General features: G+C 42.3%; 1 protein-coding gene across 1 annotated transcript in view; it reads right to left on the reverse strand.

The window, feature by feature from the left end:
* The window catches only part of LOC139445934 (uncharacterized), a 35174-nt gene extending 10828 nt beyond the window's left edge, over positions 1-24346 (reverse strand). The window contains exon 1 of the mRNA XM_071227183.1: positions 23594-24346. Within this exon, the coding sequence (XP_071083284.1) occupies positions 23594-23644 (51 nt within the window). The 5' untranslated portion in view covers positions 23645-24346. The remainder of the gene's footprint in view (positions 1-23593) is intronic.
* Positions 24347-24920: the final 574 nt, after the last annotated feature.

Below are 24920 nucleotides of genomic sequence, written 5' to 3' on the forward strand. Positions count from 1 at the left end.
CGACTAACGGGATCGGGTGGTCAGGCTCACTGACTTGGTTGATGCATGTCGTATCCCAATTGCGTGGATCGATGCTCATGATGTCAATCACTGGATTGTCTGGTCCAGACTCGATTATTTACAGACCGCCGTGGAATATTGCTGAGCGCGGCGTTAAACAAAAAAAAACATATCAAAGGAACACTGTTTAAAGTGGCGTTAAGCACAACTGACTTAAATTACTATTGACTGAATTGACTATTTACAGACCCTGAATTCGGTCAAACAAACAAACCAACAAACACACACACCCTACCTATGTGGGGTCTTGGCTACTGGACTATTACCCCCTTTAAGATATCCCCTCATTTATAATTATCATTCTTTAAAAAGAGGTCACAAAGTAACGTCGCTGATAAACTGCACGCACTTGTGTTTTAACAAATACACCCCACATCAAACGCGGTTAACTCACAGGTGAGGCGCCCTCCTAGATACAGCCGTACAAACATGATGATTTAGCGTTTCTGATTTTCCTAGCGAAACAGTAAACAGGCGCTACCGCGTTCATGAATTTTAAAAATGTTGAACATTATTTTACAGCATAAAGACTTTGTATAATCATCGCTCGAGATTCAAACACCAGATTTCGTTTCCTAGTTAGTGTCTGATCCGTCATTATATCTCCCGGGCCGGGCCCCAGTCATCCTGTCTGTACAGTAGGTAATCACCGTTGGTAAAGCCCCTAGACCTTCATCAATAGATCAAAGACAAACAGAGATTTGCAATCCCAACTCCGGTGCTAGGGTGCCCGGTCATGTCTCAGGTCGGTACAGCGTCACTATGTATTGAGCTATTGATGCATCACCGTGCAAAGTGGGGAGTCATGTGAAATTAAGGCACGCACAAAGCCGAAATCGATTTCATTGTTTTGAACACCGTAAACACAGTCGCATTGTGCGTGGCTAATTCACTGCACCCATTTCTGGCGTTCCCCGCCGTTATAGTGCTAGCGGTAGAGCGTCCGCCCGGAGAGCGGAAGGTCCGGGGTTCGATCCCCGGCCGCGTCATACCAAAAGACGTTAAAAGATGGGACTTGTAGTTACCCTGTCTGGTGCTCGGCATTAAGGGGCTAAAACAAGGACTGGTCGGCTCGGAGTCAGTATGCTGTGTCTGAGTGGGGTATTCATGTTAAACTGCGGCATGGTATCTCAGTGGGCTGGCACTATAAATCGGCATCAGTCCGGACTAGTACAAGCAGCCACACACATACTCACAAGTGCATGCACGTCGCTATATAAGTGCAATAATTTTGGACGCAACGTAAACCCCATTTCACCTCACCCATACTCACTCACTCACCCCTCACTTATTTACTGCAGATTCGCGTCTTTTTAAAAAGTTGTTTTTGCACCGGTGATGTATGGAAAACACATGTCAGTAAAGGTTTCCATTATTTTAGTTCGATGAACAGTGAAACGATAATAAATTATGTCCGTCTAAATGGACCGTCTTATGACCCGTATAACCAAATATGCATCTCGAAGGTGAGATCGTATTTCGTTTCAAATAATTATTCCTGTCATTATGGAATAACATAATTCGGGAAAGTCTTTATCAATACTCGTTATGGAATCTCACTATCTGATTGGGAGTCGCTGTCTTGTGAAGAAACCTATACAAGTCGCTTGACCAGCCTGTGATATCATGACGTCATAACGTTTGGTGTGACGTCGCTTTCTTATGACGTCACAATTGATCCACTTCGTAATTCGAGTCAGCCTGAGAGTCCGACAGCAAACACAAGACGTAATTGTCACACACAAACATTTCCAAAATGTTTCCTTGTAATATATTACGATGAATTCGCTAAATGTGTCAATAACGATGTGAATGGGATTTTATGAGACTAACGTTCGCGTACTCCCTCAATCGTAGTGTACAAGCCTTTCATCTCGTAAAATACTGTACATTCCGCTACTGACGCATGTGACTCATATTGCCTGATGATACATCATTGCAACTAATGCAAATCACAATAAGTTAAGTACACTTTCCAAGTATACATTACCGCACCCAAACACCCCACGCAACAATGTGTACAGAACGGATGGCCCCCAGTATTGACATGGTCGCACAAACGGAACCTAGGATTCCTTGTGTGTTGTATTCACTCCTACCTCTACATGCCACTCCTTACCAACGCATTGTGAAATCGGTATCATGAATGAAAATTGCTTTGACCTGCTTTGATATAATTACGCTTAATAAAATATATACGTGGGCGGTACAACACAACATGAATATGACAGTGAATGGGTAAACGTTGTCACGTTCAAGCCGGACGTAAATCACAACGACCTAGAACGTCATGTTTGGGAAGGGCAAATACACTATGATGATCAACGACCCATGAAACAATGCAGTCTGAATGGTGAGTGAGTGAGTGAGTATGGTTTTACGCCGCTTTTAGCAATATTCCAGCAATATCACGGCGGAGGATACCAGAAATGGGCTTCACACACTGTACCCATGTCGGGAATCGAACCAGGGTCTTCGGCGTGACGAGCGAACGCTTTAACCACTAGGCTACCCGACCGCCCCAAGTCTGAATGGAGATGAATATACATGTATATCCAAATATGATATAATAACCCTCCCTTTTGTTATAATAACATATCAAATATACAATCTAACGAAAATGTCAAAAACTATGCCAACATGTCAAGTCTATTCAAAAAGATCAGATTGTCCTTTTCTGTAAATGTATGTAAATATGTATATATGTACCACTGTCAACCGTGAAGATCCGGGGTAGAATAGGTCTTCAGCAACCCATGCTTGCCTTAAGAGACGACTAACGGGATCGGGGGATTGGGCAGGTGGCACGCAAGAGTTGGTTTGTCCATTTCTCCGGTAGATAATTTTACATATCGACTTGCTGTAAAAGGCGACTAACGGGATCGGGTGATCAGGCTCGCTGACTTGGTTGATGCATATCATTGTATCCTAATTGCGTGGATTGATGTTCATGATATCAATCACTGGGTTGTCTGGTCCAGACTCGATTAATTACAGACCGCTGTCATTTAGCTGGAATATTGCTGAGCGCGGCGTAAAACAAACAAACAAACAAACAAACGTACCTCTGTTTGCGCTCTAGGCGTGAAAACGTTTACTTCAGTTGGATACAATGTCCCATAATTCACACAGCAGGTCCCTCCTGTGCAAACAGCCTAACCTGACTAATCACCCTTGTGTCTACCATACAGCTAATTACATAGTAAGTAGACCGCCTGTTTAAACTGCACTTTAGTGGGATTACCGGTCCGGGCAGACCGAATACTAGCATAGGGATCAGGCGGTCCGGCCCTTTGTGTCACAGTGACCTGATGACGATCGCTGCTCATGATTTCAGGCACTGTTTCGCTTTGCACAGATTCGATTAATCTACAGACCGCGTGAAGTAGAACAGTAGGTGTGAATCGCGCACTCGCTCAATTCACGGGTGGCCCAGTCGTCTAAGGCACCGCGATTCGCTGTGTAGAGTTGCGTCCCTTAGGCACGCCTGTAACCTATGATTGTGGGTTCGAATCCCGGTTCGCCCCGATTATGTTTCTAGGTTTGTCAGCACCATACCCGTCCCCGTGGGTTTCACCGAAGTGGTAAGCGACCTGCCCCACTTCGGGCTTTCCTCCCACATTAAGCTGACACGCCGTGATATGAATTGAATACTGTTAAAAGCGGCGTTAAACCCAACTCACTCACTGTTATTCAGATTGAAAGATCGTGCGTTTACGCGAGATGGATCTTGGTTATAGTTGGCCGTAGCTATGCCTGATCAAAGCTTCCGTCATACGGAAGTAACCGCGTGTTGATAGAGGGTAGGCGTTGGCTCCGAACTGTACCGAACTGAACTTCCGAAACTCAAGTTTGGTATTTTCTAAGCTGATGTATATGGTTATCTGATCTCCAACAGAGTCATCCTTCCAAAGATGCTACTCACAATATACCAATATCGTCAGTTTCTTCACGTCCCTTGTGCGCACTTATGAATACACTTGACGTTGGTGCACAAGGGGGAATTAGTGTGGATTCCGCGGTAAGGAATTGACACCGAGCGGCTGCAGTAACCAGCAGATGGGGAAGGGGATGCCGTCGACGGGATGCTGTGTACATGTGCGTGGGTCTGCAGCAACATAAACATCGCCTTGTTTCACAACATCTATGCATAACTATATACACCAGCCCCGCATTGGGTAATGCTTTGGTTGGCGCTGATCCGATTTAGGATATAGCTCTACAGCTTTCCTAATTAAGGTTAGTTAGACAAACGTTTCAAAGGTATGTAGAAATCGCTCTCGTGTCGTGATGGTTATTTCCATCTCATGTAAAATTAATCTTACCTCACTGAATAATTCCTGGGCTAATCTTGGTTAGACTAAATCTTCACGCCACAGACGTTAGTATTACAGCCAAGAAACCATCTTAGCTAGTCCCCTCAAATTGAAACAAACAATGTGAGTTCTTACTCATCCGCGATATAATTAATGCTTCACGAGATCCCCATGCCACTGCTATAAAGTATAAACAACAAACAGTTTCTCAGCCTTTCAGACGTTCGAAGCGTTCATAGATGCGATACTATTCATAGTCATGGAATCGTATCCCAATTGCGTGGATCGATGCTCATGATGTCAATCACTAGATTGTCTGGTTCAGACTCGATTATTTACAGACCGCCGTCATATAGCTGGAATATTGCTGAGTGCGGCGTTAAAAAACAAACAAACAAACAAACAAACATACTCAAGTATAATAGAGTAACAGTGAGTGGGTATAACGCTACTTTGAACAGTATTTCAGATTATATCACGGCGCATCAGCTTGATGTGGGAGGAAAGCCCGAAGTGATGCAGGTATCAGACGTTTACCACTTCGGTGAAACCCACGAACACGGGTATAATCGGGGCGAACTGGGATTCGAGTGTTATTTCACAAGTTATATTACGCCAATGAGATATTAATGGAATATCTTCAGACAGAGTATTCCATCACAAAATTCACAATAGGACTGAGAGAGAGAGAGAGAGAGAGAGAGAGAGAGAGAGAGAGAGAGAGAGAGAGAGAGAGAGAGAGAGAGCGCTACACTGCGGGGGCTTGTTTATAATGGAGTCGGTACCAGACTAATGATTGATAATATGAGCAAAACGCCGCCGGGGTATCACGACACGTTATCAACCAAGTCACCGATCCTACAACCCGATCGGTCGCCTCTCACGAGAACAATAGACTATTTAGCCGCCACAAAATAAATAGGGCAACTGCAGATCCGGGCTCACTCAATAATTACTGTGCCCAAAATACGGCACTTTTATGACTACAAAACACGTGTCGGATATAGGACAAGAACGTTTCTTGTACATATTTCCTTCATTGACAAGTGTACGGAGACGAAGACTTTGAACTGACCCCCGATGGTGACACATTCAGGGACTGGTCATGTTTTATGGAGGAGGCCGTGGTCAAGAAATGTATCGGCAAAATACGATGCAGTCCTAAGTCCAATTGCGCCGGCGCAGCGAATGTGGGTGGACCAAGAAATGAGTGTAGTATGCAACTGCATCCAGATGCCATCAGTGGGCGAGATGTACACCGTATCCCTGTGTAATCCCTAACAGCTGGCATAACATATAGGTTTATTTATAACACATACACGTCGCTTCATCACGACCGCCCCATTTTCTCGTCACACGAGAGAAATGGATTTTTGGAATGTATCTGGAATATAGACAACGCGTTGACGTCTTTGTTTTCATGTTTTGCAATAAGTTCCTGTCGAGACACATGTGCCACATTCATAACATAGCGACAATTACGGGAGACGAGGCAACGATCGAGTGCTCTGCCACGGATGTGAGAATCTGCGCAGAATGCAAACATGAACGACGAGAAGTATTGAAAAGATGAGGCCAATTTCAATGCTGTGTTGGTTAAACAACAGCTGAAGTTTTTAGAAGAATTAATTTTGTCTAAAACAGCGAAGCTTATTTCCGTTACGACCTAACGTAGACTGTACATCGTGTCACAGGGGGGCATGGGTGGCCCAGTCGTTTAAGGCGCCGCGGCTCGCTGTTCAGAGTTGCGTCCCTTGGGCACGTCAGAAACCTATGATTGTGGGTTCGAATCCCGGTTCGCCCCGATTATGTTTCTAGGTTTGTCCGCACCATACCCGTGCTCGTTGGTTTCACCAAAGTGGTAAACGTCTGAGACCTGCATCACTTCGGGCTTTCCTCTCACATTTAGCTGACACGCCGTGATATAACTGTAATAATGTTAAAAGCGGCGCTAAACCCAACTCACTCACTCACTCCTGCCACAGCGTACAGAGGCCTCACTTATGACTCGATCAGTATTGTCATAAGACAATCGGGGATTTGACCGGGTCAATATGTTTGTTGTGAGTCCTTGGAACTATTGGTAATATATTTTGAGGGTCCGTGGAGTTAAAATAGGGATATCAGAGGGACCACTGTCCCAACAACACACCCGTGAAGATCCGGGGTAAAATAGGTCTTCAGCAACCGATGCTTGACGTACGGGGAGACTAACGCGATCGGGTCATCGTATCCCAATTGCGTGGATCGATGCTAATAATGTCAATCACTGGATTGTCTGGTCCAGACTCGATATTTACAGACCGCCATCATATAGCTGGAATATATTGCTGAGTTCGGCGTTAAACAACAAACAAACAAATCAAAGGAACACTGTTAAAAGTGGCGTTAAGCACAACTGACTGAAATTACTCCCGATGATTGAATTGACTATTTATAGACCCTGAACTCGGTCAATGTTAAGGTCATGTTTTGAGAAAAGGTAAACAAAAAAGTTCTCTTTGACCCATCCTAAGAAGCAAGCCAATGACTTATTCATAGCAAGCAGTGTAGCCATCCATCACTCAACGCGCGACAAGGTGTCTATCTCAGCCTATTTAAGTGTTCGTGCCCTGGACACAATGACCTTGATAAACAACATTTACATGTTATTTACATGATGGAAGTGGACCAAGCCCATCCCAAAACAGCGGCGGTCAGCGCACATTTGGTAGAGAGGTTACGGAATAAAGTAGTCGTTCATGTTCGTCTCTTCCCGTCAATTGCCCTAGGCTTGTCCCGGAATAACCTTCCAGATGTCGGTCACGCACTGAGCAACGTAATTGGTGTACATATTACATAAAACGATAACATGTCGCGAAAGATTGGCGCACAACAAATGAATTTATGAAAATATGGATAAACATAATTATATGAAGAAACTCGAAATAAAACCCGGTGTTACTCCTAAATTATGAATACGAACATGCGTTTAGGCAAGTATAGTTGCTTACTTATGTAGGTCAAACCAACAGTTATCAGGTCAACACGTACACAGCGACGAATTACACACAGCTGCGCATGAAGCCACATTTATCGCTTGGTTCGGAACGCTGTGGGCCAGAATAACATCATGATGAAACTATTTCATTTTTTAAATTGAAAGCTCTAATATAAATTATTTCTATTGTTGACCCATCGACATGTGTGTGAAATGTATATTTGGTCAAAATAAATTATTAATTTCTATCATAGGAAGATTAAGTTCAGGTTTCGAATTTCGCTTTCAAAATTGTCGGATCAGCTGATCTTGTGAACCAGTTCGCAAAAACCCGTATGACTAACAACGCAATAAAACATATTATATATAGATATTATATATATACAACTTTCGTAATTTCGGCTTGACTTTTGTCCGTTTAAAACAGACTTCAAGATCAGAGTAAGTAATTGTATGATGGCTTAATTGCTCCACAATCGGCAATATTCAGTTATTTATTCCAGCTGATAGACAGCCTTCCATAACTAATATTTCAACACAAATAACTACAGACAACTAAGAATGTACGCTGACACATCGGCCATGAAGCCAGTCGATTCTATTTTGCAAGCATTACCGGTTAAACAACGTTTATAACGAACACGCTTATACCGAACTGACCGATATAACGAACTTATTCTTTAGACCAGACCATTTGTTGTATATATGCTGTATATATGCTTATAACGAAGTACGGTTATTACGAACTAAAATTAGTTGTCCCTTCGAGTTCGTTATAACCGTAGTTTACTTTTCCTGTCCTTTCTCCGCTGGTTGGTTGGTTGGTTTGTTGTTTAACGCCGCCCTAAGCAATATTCCAGCTAAATGACGACGGTCTGTAAATAATCGAATATGGACCAGACAATCCAGTGATTGATATCATGAGCATCGATCCCCTCAATTGGTATCGATGACATGCATCAACCAAGTCGGCGAGCCTGACCACCCGATCCCATTAGTCGCCTCTTACGGCAAGCATAGTCGCCTTTTACGGCAAGGGTTGCCGAAGACCTATTCCACCACGGATCTTCACGGGTCTTTTCGCTGGTCATAACACTAACACGCTACCTGGCGCCGACACAGACGTTTTTTACCCCGCTCGATAATTTTGAAGTGTAAGGGTCCCCAGTGAGTCCCAAGAGAAACGAGATCTTTAGACCCGAACTGCACACAATCATCAGTTCTTGTTGTGGAGGGATCATATTCCTTCTTGTATATATAATTAGTGATCTGAATTCAAATCAATAATGTCAAGGGTCTTTCACAAACTCGGTCGGAAAAGGGCCAAAGAACAAGGTTGTACCAAGAGCACCTAACTCATGCCACATCACCACATCAGCGGCCCCCCCAAGCAATAAATCGCCCTTGCCGCTCTGTAAACTGTACTGCAATAACTACCATTCAACTTTAAAAGCGACACAACTATTCTGTGTCAAATAAAGCGAAAGCACCACATTCAAGGATTATTGATTAAGCGCAGCTTCCAGTGTAACAATGGTTTGAGGAAATTTGAAATCTTCCAACACACTGCAGTATACAATGTTTTTTAGTGGTAAATTCCGGATCAATAAACACAGCTCACATACAGCAAGGCAGTTGTTTGACGTATGCTGCACTCGCAAACGAGACGGAACTGTCTATCTAGCACAAGGTGAAACTGACATCAGACTGACTTCATCAAGGATCACAGAAGGGTCATATGAATAATTGAGAAAGACTCGCGTCGTTTCTAATGAGCGAGATGTACTGTTTGTGTAACATGTATCTATCCCGTCCGCTCCGTAACAACGGCTCGAAAAGTGCATAGCGGATATGTTGCTACACGTATTTTATGTTATTTTGTTTTCGAACTGGATTCGGTCCACTAAACTATCGACTCCTTAAACCCCGTGGATCACCACTCCTTTAACTCAGTAACCACGTGGATCACCACTCCTTTAACTCAATAACCGCGTGGATCACCACGCCTTTAACTCATTCACCACGTGGATCACCACTCCTTTAACTCATTCACCACGTGGATCACCACTCCTTTAACTCTTTAACCCCGTGGATCACCACCCCTTTAACTATTTAACCACGTGGATCACCACCCCTTTAACTCTTTAACCCCGTGGATCACAACTCCTTTAACTTATTCACCACGTGGATCACCACTCCTTTAACTCTTTAACCCCGTGGATCACCACTCCTTTAACTTATTCACCACGTGGATCACCACTCCTTTAACTCTTTAACCCCGTGGACCTGCTTAAACGAGACTTGTATAGTTTTATTTAGTTCCAATCTGTAGCAAAATTGAGGCATTCAGAACTGGTTCGGAATAAATGCTTCTTCAATGAGGATGTGAATTAGCGCCCCACAAAAAATATGTGTCGTTTTTAGACCGCCCTTAATTTGGAAGCCCTTACATTAAACTTTTTTTCTCGAGCTACACCACAGCTTTAAAATAGCCTTAAAACTTCTTTTAAGTGTAGGCGCGGTCGGGTAGTCTAGTGGTTAAAGCGTTGGCTCGTCACGCCGACGACCCGGGTTCGATTCCCAACATGGGTACAATGTGTGAAGCCCATTTCTGGTGTCCCCCTGCAAGTGATATTGCTGGAATATTGCTAAAAGCGGCGTAAAACCATACTCACTCACTCTTTCAAGTGTAAGTGTACACGGTAAACTACGTTTATAACGAACACGTTTATACCGAACTAACGGATATAATGAACTGTTTTGGGGTCCCGTCGATTTGCTGTATTTACGGTGTATATATGTGCTTATAACGAACTACGGTTATAACGAACTAAAAATAGTGGTCTCCTTTTAGTTCGTTATAACCGTAGTTTACTGTACTTTATTTCACTAATTCTCAACGTTTATGGATCGTCCTGATTGAACGAAACAACAATGTTTACTATGATTACATTTTCTGTCAGTAGTTTTTTAGTTCCAATCTGTAGCAAAATTGAGGCATTCAGAACTGATTCAGAATTATAGACCTCAAATGCTTCTAGTCAATGAGGACGACCATAATTGGATTTTTATTTGCCCTCAGCACAATTTAGTAGTCCTGGGCTAGCGGACTAGCGGGATTTTCGAATGTGATAATAAGTAAAAACAAGCATAGCGCCATATCATTATCTGTATTTCATATGTAAACGCACTAACAAACATTCGACACAAATCCTAATCATAAATAATAACAAATGGCTTAACGCATCTACATGGAAGTAAACATCTTTGGCGGACTCACATTCGTAGCCAGATGAATCATTTTATATAGCACAGCATGATCCAAGCATCCTGTTTCTATTATCCCATTGTCCTGGTCGCGAATCACCTCCATCCGCATCTGCTACTTTCAGCTTGCGTTCATGAGAAAAGAGAAAACTACCTCCTAAGTTGGTGTAAATTATCAACCCTGATTAAAATACTCATAGACGCATTAGCATCGTAATAATAAATCAGAACTCCCTGTCGTGGACAGAAGTGAATAATTAATTCGGTCTTATTCCATATGACTCACGATAACACCACATTCATCAAAGCAATTAGGTCATCACGTGGCTAATTAGGTCATCACGTGGCTAATTAGGTCATGATTACTTCCTCTACTTTAATCACGGCACCATGATAAATTGAGCAACATATTAATATACATCATCGTTAGCAGCGACGGCTGATTAACTTACACAGCAGTGTATGTTTAGAGATTACACGGGTTTTTTCGTCCTTAGAAACCACCAAAAATACTGCATGTAAATGTCTATTCAATTATTCGTTTTTCAAAATATTAGCATTCAGATATTTGCTTGATATTCTTTCTGAATCATTCTTCCATTTAATATTTATTGGTGGATAAAACATATTTGCGTTAGTTTGACGTGTTTACCGGATCTATATATCAGTCATGAACGCGCTGAAGGTGTTACAAATTTCCTACTTTTACGGTAATGCTATACGCCCGTGTAGAGTTGGTCACACACAAATAAAATATGTGTGCTTCCTATTTCAGTACATTAAGACCGCGTGGTTATAGTGAATGAGTATGGTTTTACGCCGCTTTTAGCAATATTCCAGCAATATCACGGCCGGGGACACCATAAATGGGCTTAACACATTGTACCCATGTCGGGAATCGAACCCGGGTCTTCGGCGTGACGAGCCAACGCTTTCACCACTAGGCTACCCGACCGCCCCTTGCGTGGTTATAAAACAGGCTCCTAAATCACGCTTGTCCGCAGGCCCGGACCACTAACTTGAGCCGATGACACGGGAAAATCCAACGATGGTAGGCCTCACTGACTGTAGCACTTGGGGGCGATAGTTCTGAACAAGTTCTCAATGCTAACAATTTTGCTACAGTTTGAAAGTGATTAAAACTGACAGATAATGTAAACATAAACTTCGAGCACTAGTGAAATAAGGTATATGTACACTTACACTTAAGAGAGTGAGTGAGTATGGTTTTACGCTGCTTTTAGCAATATTCCTGCAATATCACGGTGGGGGGCACCAGAAATGGGCTTCACACATTGAACCCATGTTGGGAATCGAACCCGGATCTTCAGCGTGACGAGCGAACGCTTTAACCACTATGCTACCCGACCGCCCCTACACTTAAAAGAATATTGATGTTGTAAAAGCTATGGTGTAGCTCGAGAAAAAGATAAAATGTCGGGGGTTCCAAATTAAGGTGAGGTAAAATGGGGTTTTACGTCGCGACCAAGATTATTGCACTTATATAGCGACGTGCATGCACATGTGTGTGTGTGTGTGCTTGTACTGGTCCGGACGTCTTTTGGTATGACGCGGCCGGGAATAGAACCCGGAACCTTCCGCTCTCCGGGCGGACGCTCTACCACTAGACCACAGAGGCGGTCGGTTCCAAATTAAGGACGGTCGGGAAACCGGACACATAGTTTTAATGTGGCGCTAATCTACATGCATGTAAGAGGTGAAAATAGCAAATGATAGGTGCTTGTCGACTGCACGTCATCGCTCCCCCACGTCGTTGTTCATATCACAACCACTAATCTGTTTGACCCACTCGACTGTACATAGCAACGTTAGGTGGCTGGAATTAATATGGGGACTGCGGCGTCAAGACCAAACTATACATAGTCAATTCAATGCGGCATTGCTCCAATATTATTAAAAGTGGCGTAAAAACCATACCCTCTCACACAGTAATGCCATAGAGTGTTTTTTTTAGTGTAAAAAAGCCTGCTTGTTTCCCTTCTTTTGAATCTATGTGGCTAGAATTGAAAACGAAACGAAATTCGAAACAAATTAAACATGTTTGTACCAGTTTCAAATTTCAAAATACAACCTGTTTTCAGTTGAGTGAGTGAGTTGGGCCTAACGCCGCTTTAAAAAGTATTCCATTCCCGTTATATCACGACGTGTCAGCTTAATGTGGGAGGAAAGCCCGAAGTCATGCACACTACTTCGGTGAAACCCACGAGCACGGGTATGGTGCTGACAAACCTCGAAACATAATCGGGGCGAACCGGAATTCGAACCCACAATCATAGGATTCTGGCGTAGCCAAGGGTCGCAACTCTGCCTCCCGCTTTCATTTGAGAGGCATCATATGGTCACACCGTACAAAAAGACCTGTAATCAGTGTTGCTTTTACACGTGGTGGAAATCATAAAGCACTACCATTTCCATTTGTTCCCAGACCAAACAGCTGAACCCATTTTCTTTTTTATAATATCTTAATAATTGAAAAGGAGAAAATCCACGAATAGCTTAGAGCGGACAAGGAAATATTTCAGACAGGGTTTGCTGTAAGGAACGGAAATAGAAAATCAAAGTTCATCAGATAATGTTCTCAAAGGTTTGACAACATTCTGCGTTGAGAAGCTAAAGCGCTCGTGAAATGATAACGCAACACATTGGATAACGTTGGCTGTCGACGCGCGCCATGACTTATTTGATTTCCGATTATTCGAGCAATAATACATTACATAAGCGGTTCAACTTCCCTCTGAGAATAGAATCAATTCTACAACACGAAGAAAGTAAATATTCCGACATTCCAATACTTTCAAACAGAACATGATATTGGAATGACAGAGAGCTCTCATCAGTACATAAACAACGACGTTCAACGAGATACGACTATATTGAATTTGAACTTCTTGTATTTGTGGACGCAGAGAAGTCCTTGACAACCACAAAGATAAAGCATCTCACATACGAAAATCCAATTATCGACTGCCTACGCTATACACCACATACGCCCAGTTGGACTTTTACACAGGTCACAAATCGAACTGAATAAAATGGCCTCTCAACGTGGATCTTATGAAATGTTTTGTCTCATTGTGCGGGATCGGGGCGGGGCGAGTGTGTGTGGCGCGTGCTTGTTCTAAGTCCCAACTAATGCCGGTTTTAAAGTGCTAGTCCACCTTACCGCAAATTTCACATGTATATCCCACTCAGGCACCGACTCTGAGCCGAACAGTCCTTGTTTTATCATCCCAAGGAAACAATAAGTACCATCCTTTCGTATGACGCAGCCGGGGATCGAACCACCGACCTTCCGATTTCCGGGCAGACGCTCTATCCCCCAGACCACGGAGGCGGTCTATACACTTGCAGAACGGTTTAGGATCATCCCTTCGTTAATTCCATGCATCGTTTAGAAACATTTACACAGGCCAACTTGCTAATGTTGGTACAACAACCCTCTAGATGGCCGCAAGGACTTACGGCCGCAAGGTCATATATTATACATATGCAAAGTGAGTGAATGAGAATAGTTTGACGCCGCTTTTAGCAATATTCCAGTAATATCACGGCAAGGGACACCAGAAACGGGCTTCACACATTGTACCCATGTGGGGAATCGAACCCGGGTCTTCAGAGTGACGAGCCAACGCTTTAACCACTAGGCTACCCGACCGCCTCGTGGCATGGTCATGTTTGTTGAACTTAAATTAAATCATTTAAAAACTAATACTCAAATGCTTAAATCCATGAAAATAATGTTTTGATGAATTGTCGGAGGGTGGCCACAAGGTTACAATGATAACAATAATTAAAAAAATAATGTTTCAAATAACCTTAAACAAGCAAACAAACAAACTTTAAAAAAACAAAACCAAAAAAACCCATTGTTATCAATAAAAAAGATAATCAACGAACAGGATTTTAATATTTTTTTTAGATATATATTGGAAACAGCAACTGCAGTCTAGCAAACGGACGGAGCCCAGTATTAAATTCTTTTTGTTAAGCATACAGAGTTCGGTTGTTGGAGTGTCCTGTCCTGTCAATCCTCTGAACCGTTTCTCCTTTACATGTTAGCCGTCCTGCTGACGGCGTGACGACCGATGGCTTTAACCACTTGGCTACTGTCCCGCCCCTTGCAGTGCAAAGAATCCATAAATTTGACATTCAAGTGTTCGTTGCATTTACAATACTTTAAATAGCATCTGCTGTATATGGAACGGTCAATACGAAGCACTGAAGAAGCACAAACAGAATACAAGCCTACACTTCAACCTGAAACTCGATACATAACGTGCGACACTCGTGATCACTCTCATGTGATCAAGATGTTATGAATACCTGACAACTTTGACCTACTTTATATATTATATACGATATATGTTTATACTGTTGCAGTGTTATATAACTATCACAGATTATTGATTGATAACTTATTCTACTTCTATCCTTGAATACCCTGGGAATGGGGATTTGGTGTTGCCTTCTGCTTTTGGTGAGAGGCGACAAAAGGAACATCGAAACGAAATTCGAAACAAATTAAACATGTTTGTACCAGTTTCAAATTTCAAAATACAACCTGTTTTCAGTTGAGTGAGTGAGTTGGGCCTAACGCCGCTTTAAAAAGTATTCCATTCCCGTTATATCACGACGTGTCAGCTTAATGTGGGAGGAAAGCCCGAAGTCATGCACACTACTTCGGTGAAACCCACGAGCACGGGTATGGTGCTGACAAACCTCGAAACATAATCGGGGCGAACCGGAATTCGAACCCACAATCATAGGATTCTGGCGTAGCCAAGGGTCGCAACTCTGCCTCCCGCTTTCATTTGAGAGGCATCATATGGTCACACCGTACAAAAAGACCTGTAATCAGTGTTGCTTTTACACGTGGTGGAAATCATAAAGCACTACCATTTCCATTTGTTCCCAGACCAAACAGCTGAACCCATTTTCTTTTTTATAATATCTTAATAATTGAAAAGGAGAAAATCCACGAATAGCTTAGAGCGGACAAGGAAATATTTCAGACAGGGTTTGCTGTAAGGAACGGAAATAGAAAATCAAAGTTCATCAGATAATGTTCTCAAAGGTTTGACAACATTCTGCGTTGAGAAGCTAAAGCGCTCGTGAAATGATAACGCAACACATTGGATAACGTTGGCTGTCGACGCGCGCCATGACTTATTTGATTTCCGATTATTCGAGCAATAATACATTACATAAGCGGTTCAACTTCCCTCTGAGAATAGAATCAATTCTACAACACGAAGAAAGTAAATATTCCGACATTCCAATACTTTCAAACAGAACATGATATTGGAATGACAGAGAGCTCTCATCAGTACATAAACAACGACGTTCAACGAGATACGACTATATTGAATTTGAACTTCTTGTATTTGTGGACGCAGAGAAGTCCTTGACAACCACAAAGATAAAGCATCTCACATACGAAAATCCAATTATCGACTGCCTACGCTATACACCACATACGCCCAGTTGGACTTTTACACAGGTCACAAATCGAACTGAATAAAATGGCCTCTCAACGTGGATCTTATGAAATGTTTTGTCTCATTGTGCGGGATCGGGGCGGGGCGAGTGTGTGTGGCGCGTGCTTGTTCTAAGTCCCAACTAATGCCGGTTTTAAAGTGCTAGTCCACCTTACCGCAAATTTCACATGTATATCCCACTCAGGCACCGACTCTGAGCCGAACAGTCCTTGTTTTATCATCCCAAGGAAACAATAAGTACCATCCTTTCGTATGACGCAGCCGGGGATCGAACCACCGACCTTCCGATTTCCGGGCAGACGCTCTATCCCCCAGACCACGGAGGCGGTCTATACACTTGCAGAACGGTTTAGGATCATCCCTTCGTTAATTCCATGCATCGTTTAGAAACATTTACACAGGCCAACTTGCTAATGTTGGTACAACAACCCTCTAGATGGCCGCAAGGACTTACGGCCGCAAGGTCATATATTATACATATGCAAAGTGAGTGAATGAGAATAGTTTGACGCCGCTTTTAGCAATATTCCAGTAATATCACGGCAAGGGACACCAGAAACGGGCTTCACACATTGTACCCATGTGGGGAATCGAACCCGGGTCTTCAGAGTGACGAGCCAACGCTTTAACCACTAGGCTACCCGACCGCCTCGTGGCATGGTCATGTTTGTTGAACTTAAATTAAATCATTTAAAAACTAATACTCAAATGCTTAAATCCATGAAAATAATGTTTTGATGAATTGTCGGAGGGTGGCCACAAGGTTACAATGATAACAATAATTAAAAAAATAATGTTTCAAATAACCTTAAACAAGCAAACAAACAAACTTTAAAAAAACAAAACCAAAAAAACCCATTGTTATCAATAAAAAAGATAATCAACGAACAGGATTTTAATATTTTTTTTAGATATATATTGGAAACAGCAACTGCAGTCTAGCAAACGGACGGAGCCCAGTATTAAATTCTTTTTGTTAAGCATACAGAGTTCGGTTGTTGGAGTGTCCTGTCCTGTCAATCCTCTGAACCGTTTCTCCTTTACATGTTAGCCGTCCTGCTGACGGCGTGACGACCGATGGCTTTAACCACTTGGCTACTGTCCCGCCCCTTGCAGTGCAAAGAATCCATAAATTTGACATTCAAGTGTTCGTTGCATTTACAATACTTTAAATAGCATCTGCTGTATATGGAACGGTCAATACGAAGCACTGAAGAAGCACAAACAGAATACAAGCCTACACTTCAACCTGAAACTCGATACATAACGTGCGACACTCGTGATCACTCTCATGTGATCAAGATGTTATGAATACCTGACAACTTTGACCTACTTTATATATTATATACGATATATGTTTATACTGTTGCAGTGTTATATAACTATCACAGATTATTGATTGATAACTTATTCTACTTCTATCCTTGAATACCCTGGGAATGGGGATTTGGTGTTGCCTTCTGCTTTTGGTGAGAGGCGACAAAAGGAACATCGGTTGATACGGTTCCGTGGTTGCTCGAACCCGTGCCCAGACAGAGTGTTTGTTTGTTTGTTTGTTTGTTGTTGTTTAACGCCGAACTCAGCAATATTCCAGCTATATGACGGCGGTCTGTAAATAATCGAGTCTGGACCAGACAATCCAGTGATTGACATCATGAACATCAATCCACGCAATTGGGATACGATGACATGCATCAACCAAGTCAGCAACCGAGGAGAGTCGATTGAGGTGCACAGATTAATTCACTATTGATTTTCGGAATACTTAAAATAGTTCATGAGATATGAGAACTAATCTCATTAAAATCAGATCTTAGTTCTCGCTACCGCTAAACAAAGATCTGAGGACATCCCATTACGGGTCACGTCGGAACGACCTTTCATCCGACCAATCAAAGCGTGGCTTACCAGATCATGAAAGTGACTGTCGGAATGTGTTTTCTAATCATGCAACCTCGAATACTTTAACACGGGGTATTCCGAACGACAGTTACGGCCCGTACGACTGATACGACTGGGATATGATGACATGCATCAACCAAGTCAACCTGACCACCCGAACCTGTTAGTCGCCTTTTACGACAAGCATGGGTTGCTGAAGACCTATTCTACCCCAGTTCTTCACGGGTCGCCCAGACGGAGTGAACTTTGATCATACAATACTCATTTGTGTGGTTCAGGCGCTAATTGTTCAGTCTGAAGTGATATACGGCAGGGGGAAAAGCCCATTGCGGCGCCGAACATTATTCACTCATTCAGCCCAGATCTAGGCAATAAAATAACCAGTAACGATAATCATTTTTCTGACAAGTTTTAGTAATTTTATGACAATTACATAAACACTAATGCATCTGGAAATATTAATATACCTAATATAGGTCCCTTTCTCAGACCAACCCTGTGTGGACTAATGGTACGAAGGTCCAACAACCTATCTTATCGCAAGAGGAAACTTCCTGTGTTGATACCGGGTACCCCGTCCCGTAAGCATGCAAGTCCCTAACAACCTGTGCTTGTCCTAATCTTTATTTCTTGAGGAAACTAAATGGATTGTCAGGCTCGGTGACTGGGTGAATCCCAACTGCGTGGATCGATGCCCATGGTGTCCATCGGGCACATGGTTGTCTGGTCCAGACTCGATTATTAACAGACCGCCGTCATATTGCTGGAATTTTGCCGAGTGCGGCGTAAAACAACAAACAAACAAAGCTAAAATACTGTGTTGGGACTAACCTATCTTACCCTGTGATTTCCGTATTGCTAAGAACGTGTAATGGTCTGTTTGTTGTTTAACGCCGCACTCAGCAATATTCAAGCTATATGACGGCTGTCTGTAAAAGATCGAGTCTGATCAGACAATCTAGTGATTGATAACATGGACGTCGATCCATGCAATTGGGATATGAGACCCGCGCTATTCAAGTGTCCGGGAAACAACACAATGTCACGTATTAGACTAAGTTATTTAAGGTACAAGTTTAAAGGTTTAACGGGAATTACTTATATATGGCATATTATTTGTTCATATCTTGGTAAATATATGTTGTATTAAATTACCACAAGGATATGGTTTTTTCTACTCCATATACTGACGAATGTCAATATGTTGTGAAGAGTAGGAGATAAATGTGTGAATTTACGACCGAAAAGAATGACATGACATTCTTTCCGAATTTCCATCTGTCCGATTGATCTGTCAGAGCTCCAGATAAGCTGCTTATCTGCGTAAAATACGCATCAGAAATACTCAATAAAATAAAATCCAAGCGTATCAAATACGCAACGAACATTACAGATACGCTACAAAAATAAAACTTGTGCAGATCATCAAAATATTGCGGAGTAACCCTGCGTATTCGATTAGCAAATCAGCAACTTATTATGAAATTATCAATGGGCATTCCGTCAACCTTGCCGAACTCCACGATGACAGTTACATCATGATCATTTGCCATCACACTTTCTTGTGGAAGTATCGTGATATTTTTGAGTCCTATAAAGCTCTCAAACGCCCACGACACCAGTTAGCAGGGCCTAGATGAATAGTGTTTTTAAATATTTAACTTAAATACCCACATGTGTAAAAACTAGTGGGTAACAGAAATTTGAATACCCAGATAGAATTACTGATACCCAATGATTTTTAATTGCATGGGTAAAATACCCACAACACCAAAAGCTTATCGGCAGCTCTGTCTGTTTAACATGCGCCTTATTTGACGAAATATCTTTGCACTGTTCCGGGTTAAATGTAGTGTCTATTTCAGACTCCTGAGCATTATACTAGTATTTAAAACACCATCACCATTCTATCTTGTCAGCTCTAGCAGCCAAAATTCATCCCTTTCAGCTCTTTTCCTTTACATAACTATTTCTATTGATATAAACCGTGTACATATCCATATTTCGGGGAAATATCATAATCAATAATTAGTTTGTTTCCAACAGCATGATAAATTTAGTAAATTAAATCAAAATAGTTTTTGTAGTAATGTAGCGTGGCAGTGTATCAGATATCGCACGGTACTGCAGAGCAGGAATTCTAAAGGGACAATATGCTTGTTCGTGATGTTATCCGACAGAAACGCTCTACTGTACTGTACGACCCGAGCGTGGGATCTATTTCTACACCTTTAAATCGCGGAAACATATTTGACGTAAGGCTACTGGCGAACACACATGCACACACACACAACGTGTCTGTTACCATTTTGTATAGGCTCTTCCGCTGTATCGAATAGGAAGAAAGTTTCCGCGTTCACTCTGGTGAAAGAAGACTTGCACAGGCTCTTCAAAAACAACCGGTGGACTGATGGATCACGCCAACAGTTGGCATGACAATGGGACACGTGACTTGCACTTCATTAAGTTATGACGTATGACTTGAATTCGTTTAATTTGAAATTGCTATAACTACGAGACGTGGCTCGTTGTGAACACGTGTGCATTTAACAAATGATCTGACTACTGCATATTGCTATACCCATTACCATTTAATGTACCTTCATTTCTGAACGTCACACATGCCAACGAGTTCGCAAAACCACCAGTACTCCAATTATAGGAAGTATCAGTGCTCGCATCATGTATAATCAGTAAGCATATATTATACACATGTCCCATGTAGTGCGTTGTACGCCGTTGTGTCAGCAATATCCTAGTTGTATCACCGCTAGATCCAGGTAAACTAGTGTTTAATGTTATGAGCACCGCTCCACGCCGTCGTTTAATGATGACATGTGAGTTGTAACGCCGCAATATTCTGGCAACACTAAAGGCGGGGCGACGCTTGTAATTAATTGAGTCCAGACAATCCAATGATTGATAATATGAAAAACGCCCCACGCTGTTGGAGTGCGATAACCAGTCTGACCAACCAATCCACTTACGACAAGCATATTAATTAGATAATGGACACCAATTCTAACGCGGGATCCCCACGTGAAGAGGGGGTTGGTACACACGTAACTATTCAGGTCACACGTAACAATTCAGGTCACTCGTAACTATTCAGGTCACTCGTAACTATTCAGGTCACTCCTTGAAGCCACTCAACCCCACCCCAACCCCCCTACTCCACCCTCCTTTTAATCGGTTGGTAGTTCAAGCACGACTGAGGACCAACCACCACATTGGGATCAGCTCATAGTAGTGTTCGTCAGATTGAATCGTTGTATACCCGTTGTCAAGGTATACAACTGACAGGTGAAGATCCCGGGTAGAATAGGTCTTCAGCAACCCACGCTTACCATAAAAGGCGACTGTGCTTGTCGTACGAGGCGACTAACGGTATTGGGTGGTCAGGCTCGCTGACTTGGTAGACATGTTCATGAGAATTCTCCCCCTATAGGTCGGTCATAGTGGTGGTTTTAAGAGAAGATTACAACATGCTTCAAACAGTTCAGACACACCTGTATTGACAATCTACTGTTATCAATTTCCTATGTAGAAACACCACACGACAACGACCTACAAGATTTATTACGGACTAATGTCAACATACGATAAGACATGAATCGCTGCACTAGTATGAGATGTTTGTACTGATACAAGTGAGAAAATATATATCACGTGACCACGAGTCCTGTTCGACTCACTAACCGTTTATTACGATCCAGATCCTAGCAACTCCGACATTTCGATTGTCGTGGTGTTACCATGTTTCGTAATATATTCTAAAAGGTGACAATCAAAGCTTGAGCTGGTCTTAATAGCCTTAGTGCATTATGCATGTGTATGTGGTAGATAGCCATTCGTGCCTATGTGCTGAACACCACGTACGCGTTTACCAGTTCTTTTGTCGATGTTAATTAAATAGATTTTGATGAAACTTTTGATGACGTTTTGATACACTGGACAGAGGGGTAGCCTAGTGGTTAACGCTCGCTCGTCACGCCGAAGACCCGATTCGAATCTAAAAATGGGAAAAATGTGTGAAGCCCAATTCTGGTGTACCCCGCTGTGACAGTGCTGGAATATTGCTAAAAGTGGTGGAAAACCATCCTCACGCACTATATCTACTGATGACGTGACAGTAATTATATGCCGTTTCGGATCAAAATCATCATCATCATTATTATTATTCTCATCATCATTATTATTATTATTTCAATGACATGCTGATCATATCAGATTGTGATAACATGACAATACTTATGTGCCGTTTCACATTATAATGATGAGGATTATATTTTTCGGTGCATGATGGCGATGTTAGATTTTGACGACATCGTAACATGTCCCGGGGATGACGATGATGACGGAGCATCAGGATGAATGTAGATAACAAACCTTCTGTATATCTGTCGCTGAGATAATGACACTGTGATTATGATAATATTATCAAATCGTCACACGGCAGTACCTATTTCTCTATACAAGCCTGTTAAAGCAGACACTGGCTTTTATAGAGACGAATTACATTACAATATTTTTGAGATTTGTCAACTTTTGACAGGATATATCTTCTATATGATTACCATATTTAATAAAAATATCTTGCACATTTTTGATGACTCATCTGAAACCGTGGCTTAGACATAGAATGTCACTTCCCCCGACCGACATTAAATATGTCGATGATGCCGTAAAAGGTGACTATGCCTGTCGTAAGAGACGACAAACGGGATCGGGTGGTCAGGCTCGCTGACTTGGTTGATGCAAGTGATTGATCCCAATTGCGTGGATCGATGCTCATGATGTCAATCACTGGATTGTCTCGTTCAGACTCGATTATTTACAGACAACCGTCATATAGCTGGAATACTGCTGAGTGCGGCGTTAAACAACAAAAAAACTTGAATCGGACAATGGGCCACGGACGTAACTATAGAATACGGCTCCCAGCTGGAGTACGTGTGGAGAGTGGGAGGTCGGTGGTTCGATCCCCTGGGTGTCATAAGATGTTTTTTCATATTACCCTGCCTGGCGCTCGGCATTAAGGAGATAAAACAAGGCCTGGTCGGCTCGGAGTCAGTATACTGTGCACGAGTGGGGTATCTATGTCAAGCGGGAAGGTATCTCAATGGGCTATCACGATAATCAGGACTAGTACAAACAGCCACAACACATGCATGTCGGTATATATATATATATATATACGTGCTATAATCTTTAAGCTGATATTAATTAAGCCCCATTCACCCCACCTACAATAAATTTGTCACTGAACAGAATAACCAACAATATCCCGTCATGCAACACTAACTCGGCCAACATATTAATATATCACATACCATGGACAAAGCGTAAGGAGAAAAACATGATATTGTGATTGCACAAACTATTTACGACAGTGTCTAGAATGGGCACCATAAACAGTTACCCAAAATACGCGTGCTGTTTCGTCGTATCATTCCTATCCAAAGGTGGCAACAAAACAACTAATTGCATTGATCGACTATTGATTCAACGTGAGCATTAGGAGATTAATAAAAACAGTGGTTACTCACCGTGACAGTCTCGAGAAGGATTGTAAACAGGAACGCACTTGTGACAACCATGAGAGACGGTGGAAATGGAGAACCTGTATCCTAATCGCGTGACGAGATGTCAACTGGAAACTTCTCGTGTCCTAAATGTTCACTGGTAATGTCCTCGACGATGACTACTGAAAAAACGAGTTTTGTAGCCCCGCTCTATTTACTCTGATCCCACGCTGAGCTTGTCGTCTGCTCTGAATGACGAAAACAAAGTGTCGTCTGCTCGTCAGCTGCGATGAAAGGTCCTTCGTTAGCGTGGTAAACCTGCCTTGACTGACACTGGCAAGATAAACGTGTTCTACATACACAAAAATAGTTGTCAACGACGTGGAGCTTCGTTTTACACCATTGTCGTCTGCCAGTGACACTTTCGCTGTTCACACAATATAATTACAACCTTATCGGGGCACCATTTCTGTTGGAATTCCGGTCTGTGTCTGGCGTAAAGGATCTGCTAGTCAGATGGATCGCACATGGACTGTTACTGTAGCAGCACAGCACAATATTTATGTTCACAGGTACACGACTGCCCGACATTAAACGTACACCTCGTTATACGGCGCTCTTCAGGATATACGCCCAGCTTGAAGAGTCGCAGGATACCTTGACTATACACGTGTTAGTCACGAGGTTATTTTATAGAAGATGGACGAAAACAGTGGTCGTTCCCCGTCCTTTTGATTGTGGTCTTGATAGCCGCGGTTCAAAGGTTGATCAACGAGTGTGTTGTGAGCTGACGAGAGGTTCATTAGGTTTGAGGCTACTGCGGAACGCGGAGAGCTTCTCGTTCAAACTCGGTACTTCGTCAAATGAGCCGCTTTCAGGCCAGGAATTCAGTGCAATTATGAGAGGCATTCAGACAACAATACTGCGTTAATTGTGGTCTTTGTTTGGCGACAGTACAGGGGTGTAATCACGGAACTCGATCAGTAGAGGAATTCAATGTCTAATTAATAACAAGCTCCTTAAAATCAATACTGCTCACAATCATTTTGTTTACTTTACTGCATTGCATGCCAGCAGCACGCCCCCCAACCCCCTCCACCCAACCATCATTATTGTAAAAGGAAAAAATATACTTATATTGCTAGACACGTGGTGTCATTTTCTAATTTAAGTCACGGAACTGTTCTAGCTTTTATAGCCATCAATAATTAATTATAATTCTATACACGAGTTAAATTACATTCACGCCAGAAGACCAGATGGTTGTGCTTTGTTTGAGTTGAATGACGTCGATATGTGTTATTCATTACGTTATTGCTGACTTCTGCCTCTGTAATGAACTTTTCCTCAG

The sequence above is a fragment of the Haliotis cracherodii genome, unplaced genomic scaffold, assembly GCF_022045235.1.
Source record: "Haliotis cracherodii isolate W230 unplaced genomic scaffold, xgHalCrac1.p SCAF_6, whole genome shotgun sequence".
NCBI lineage: Eukaryota > Metazoa > Mollusca > Gastropoda > Lepetellida > Haliotidae > Haliotis > Haliotis cracherodii.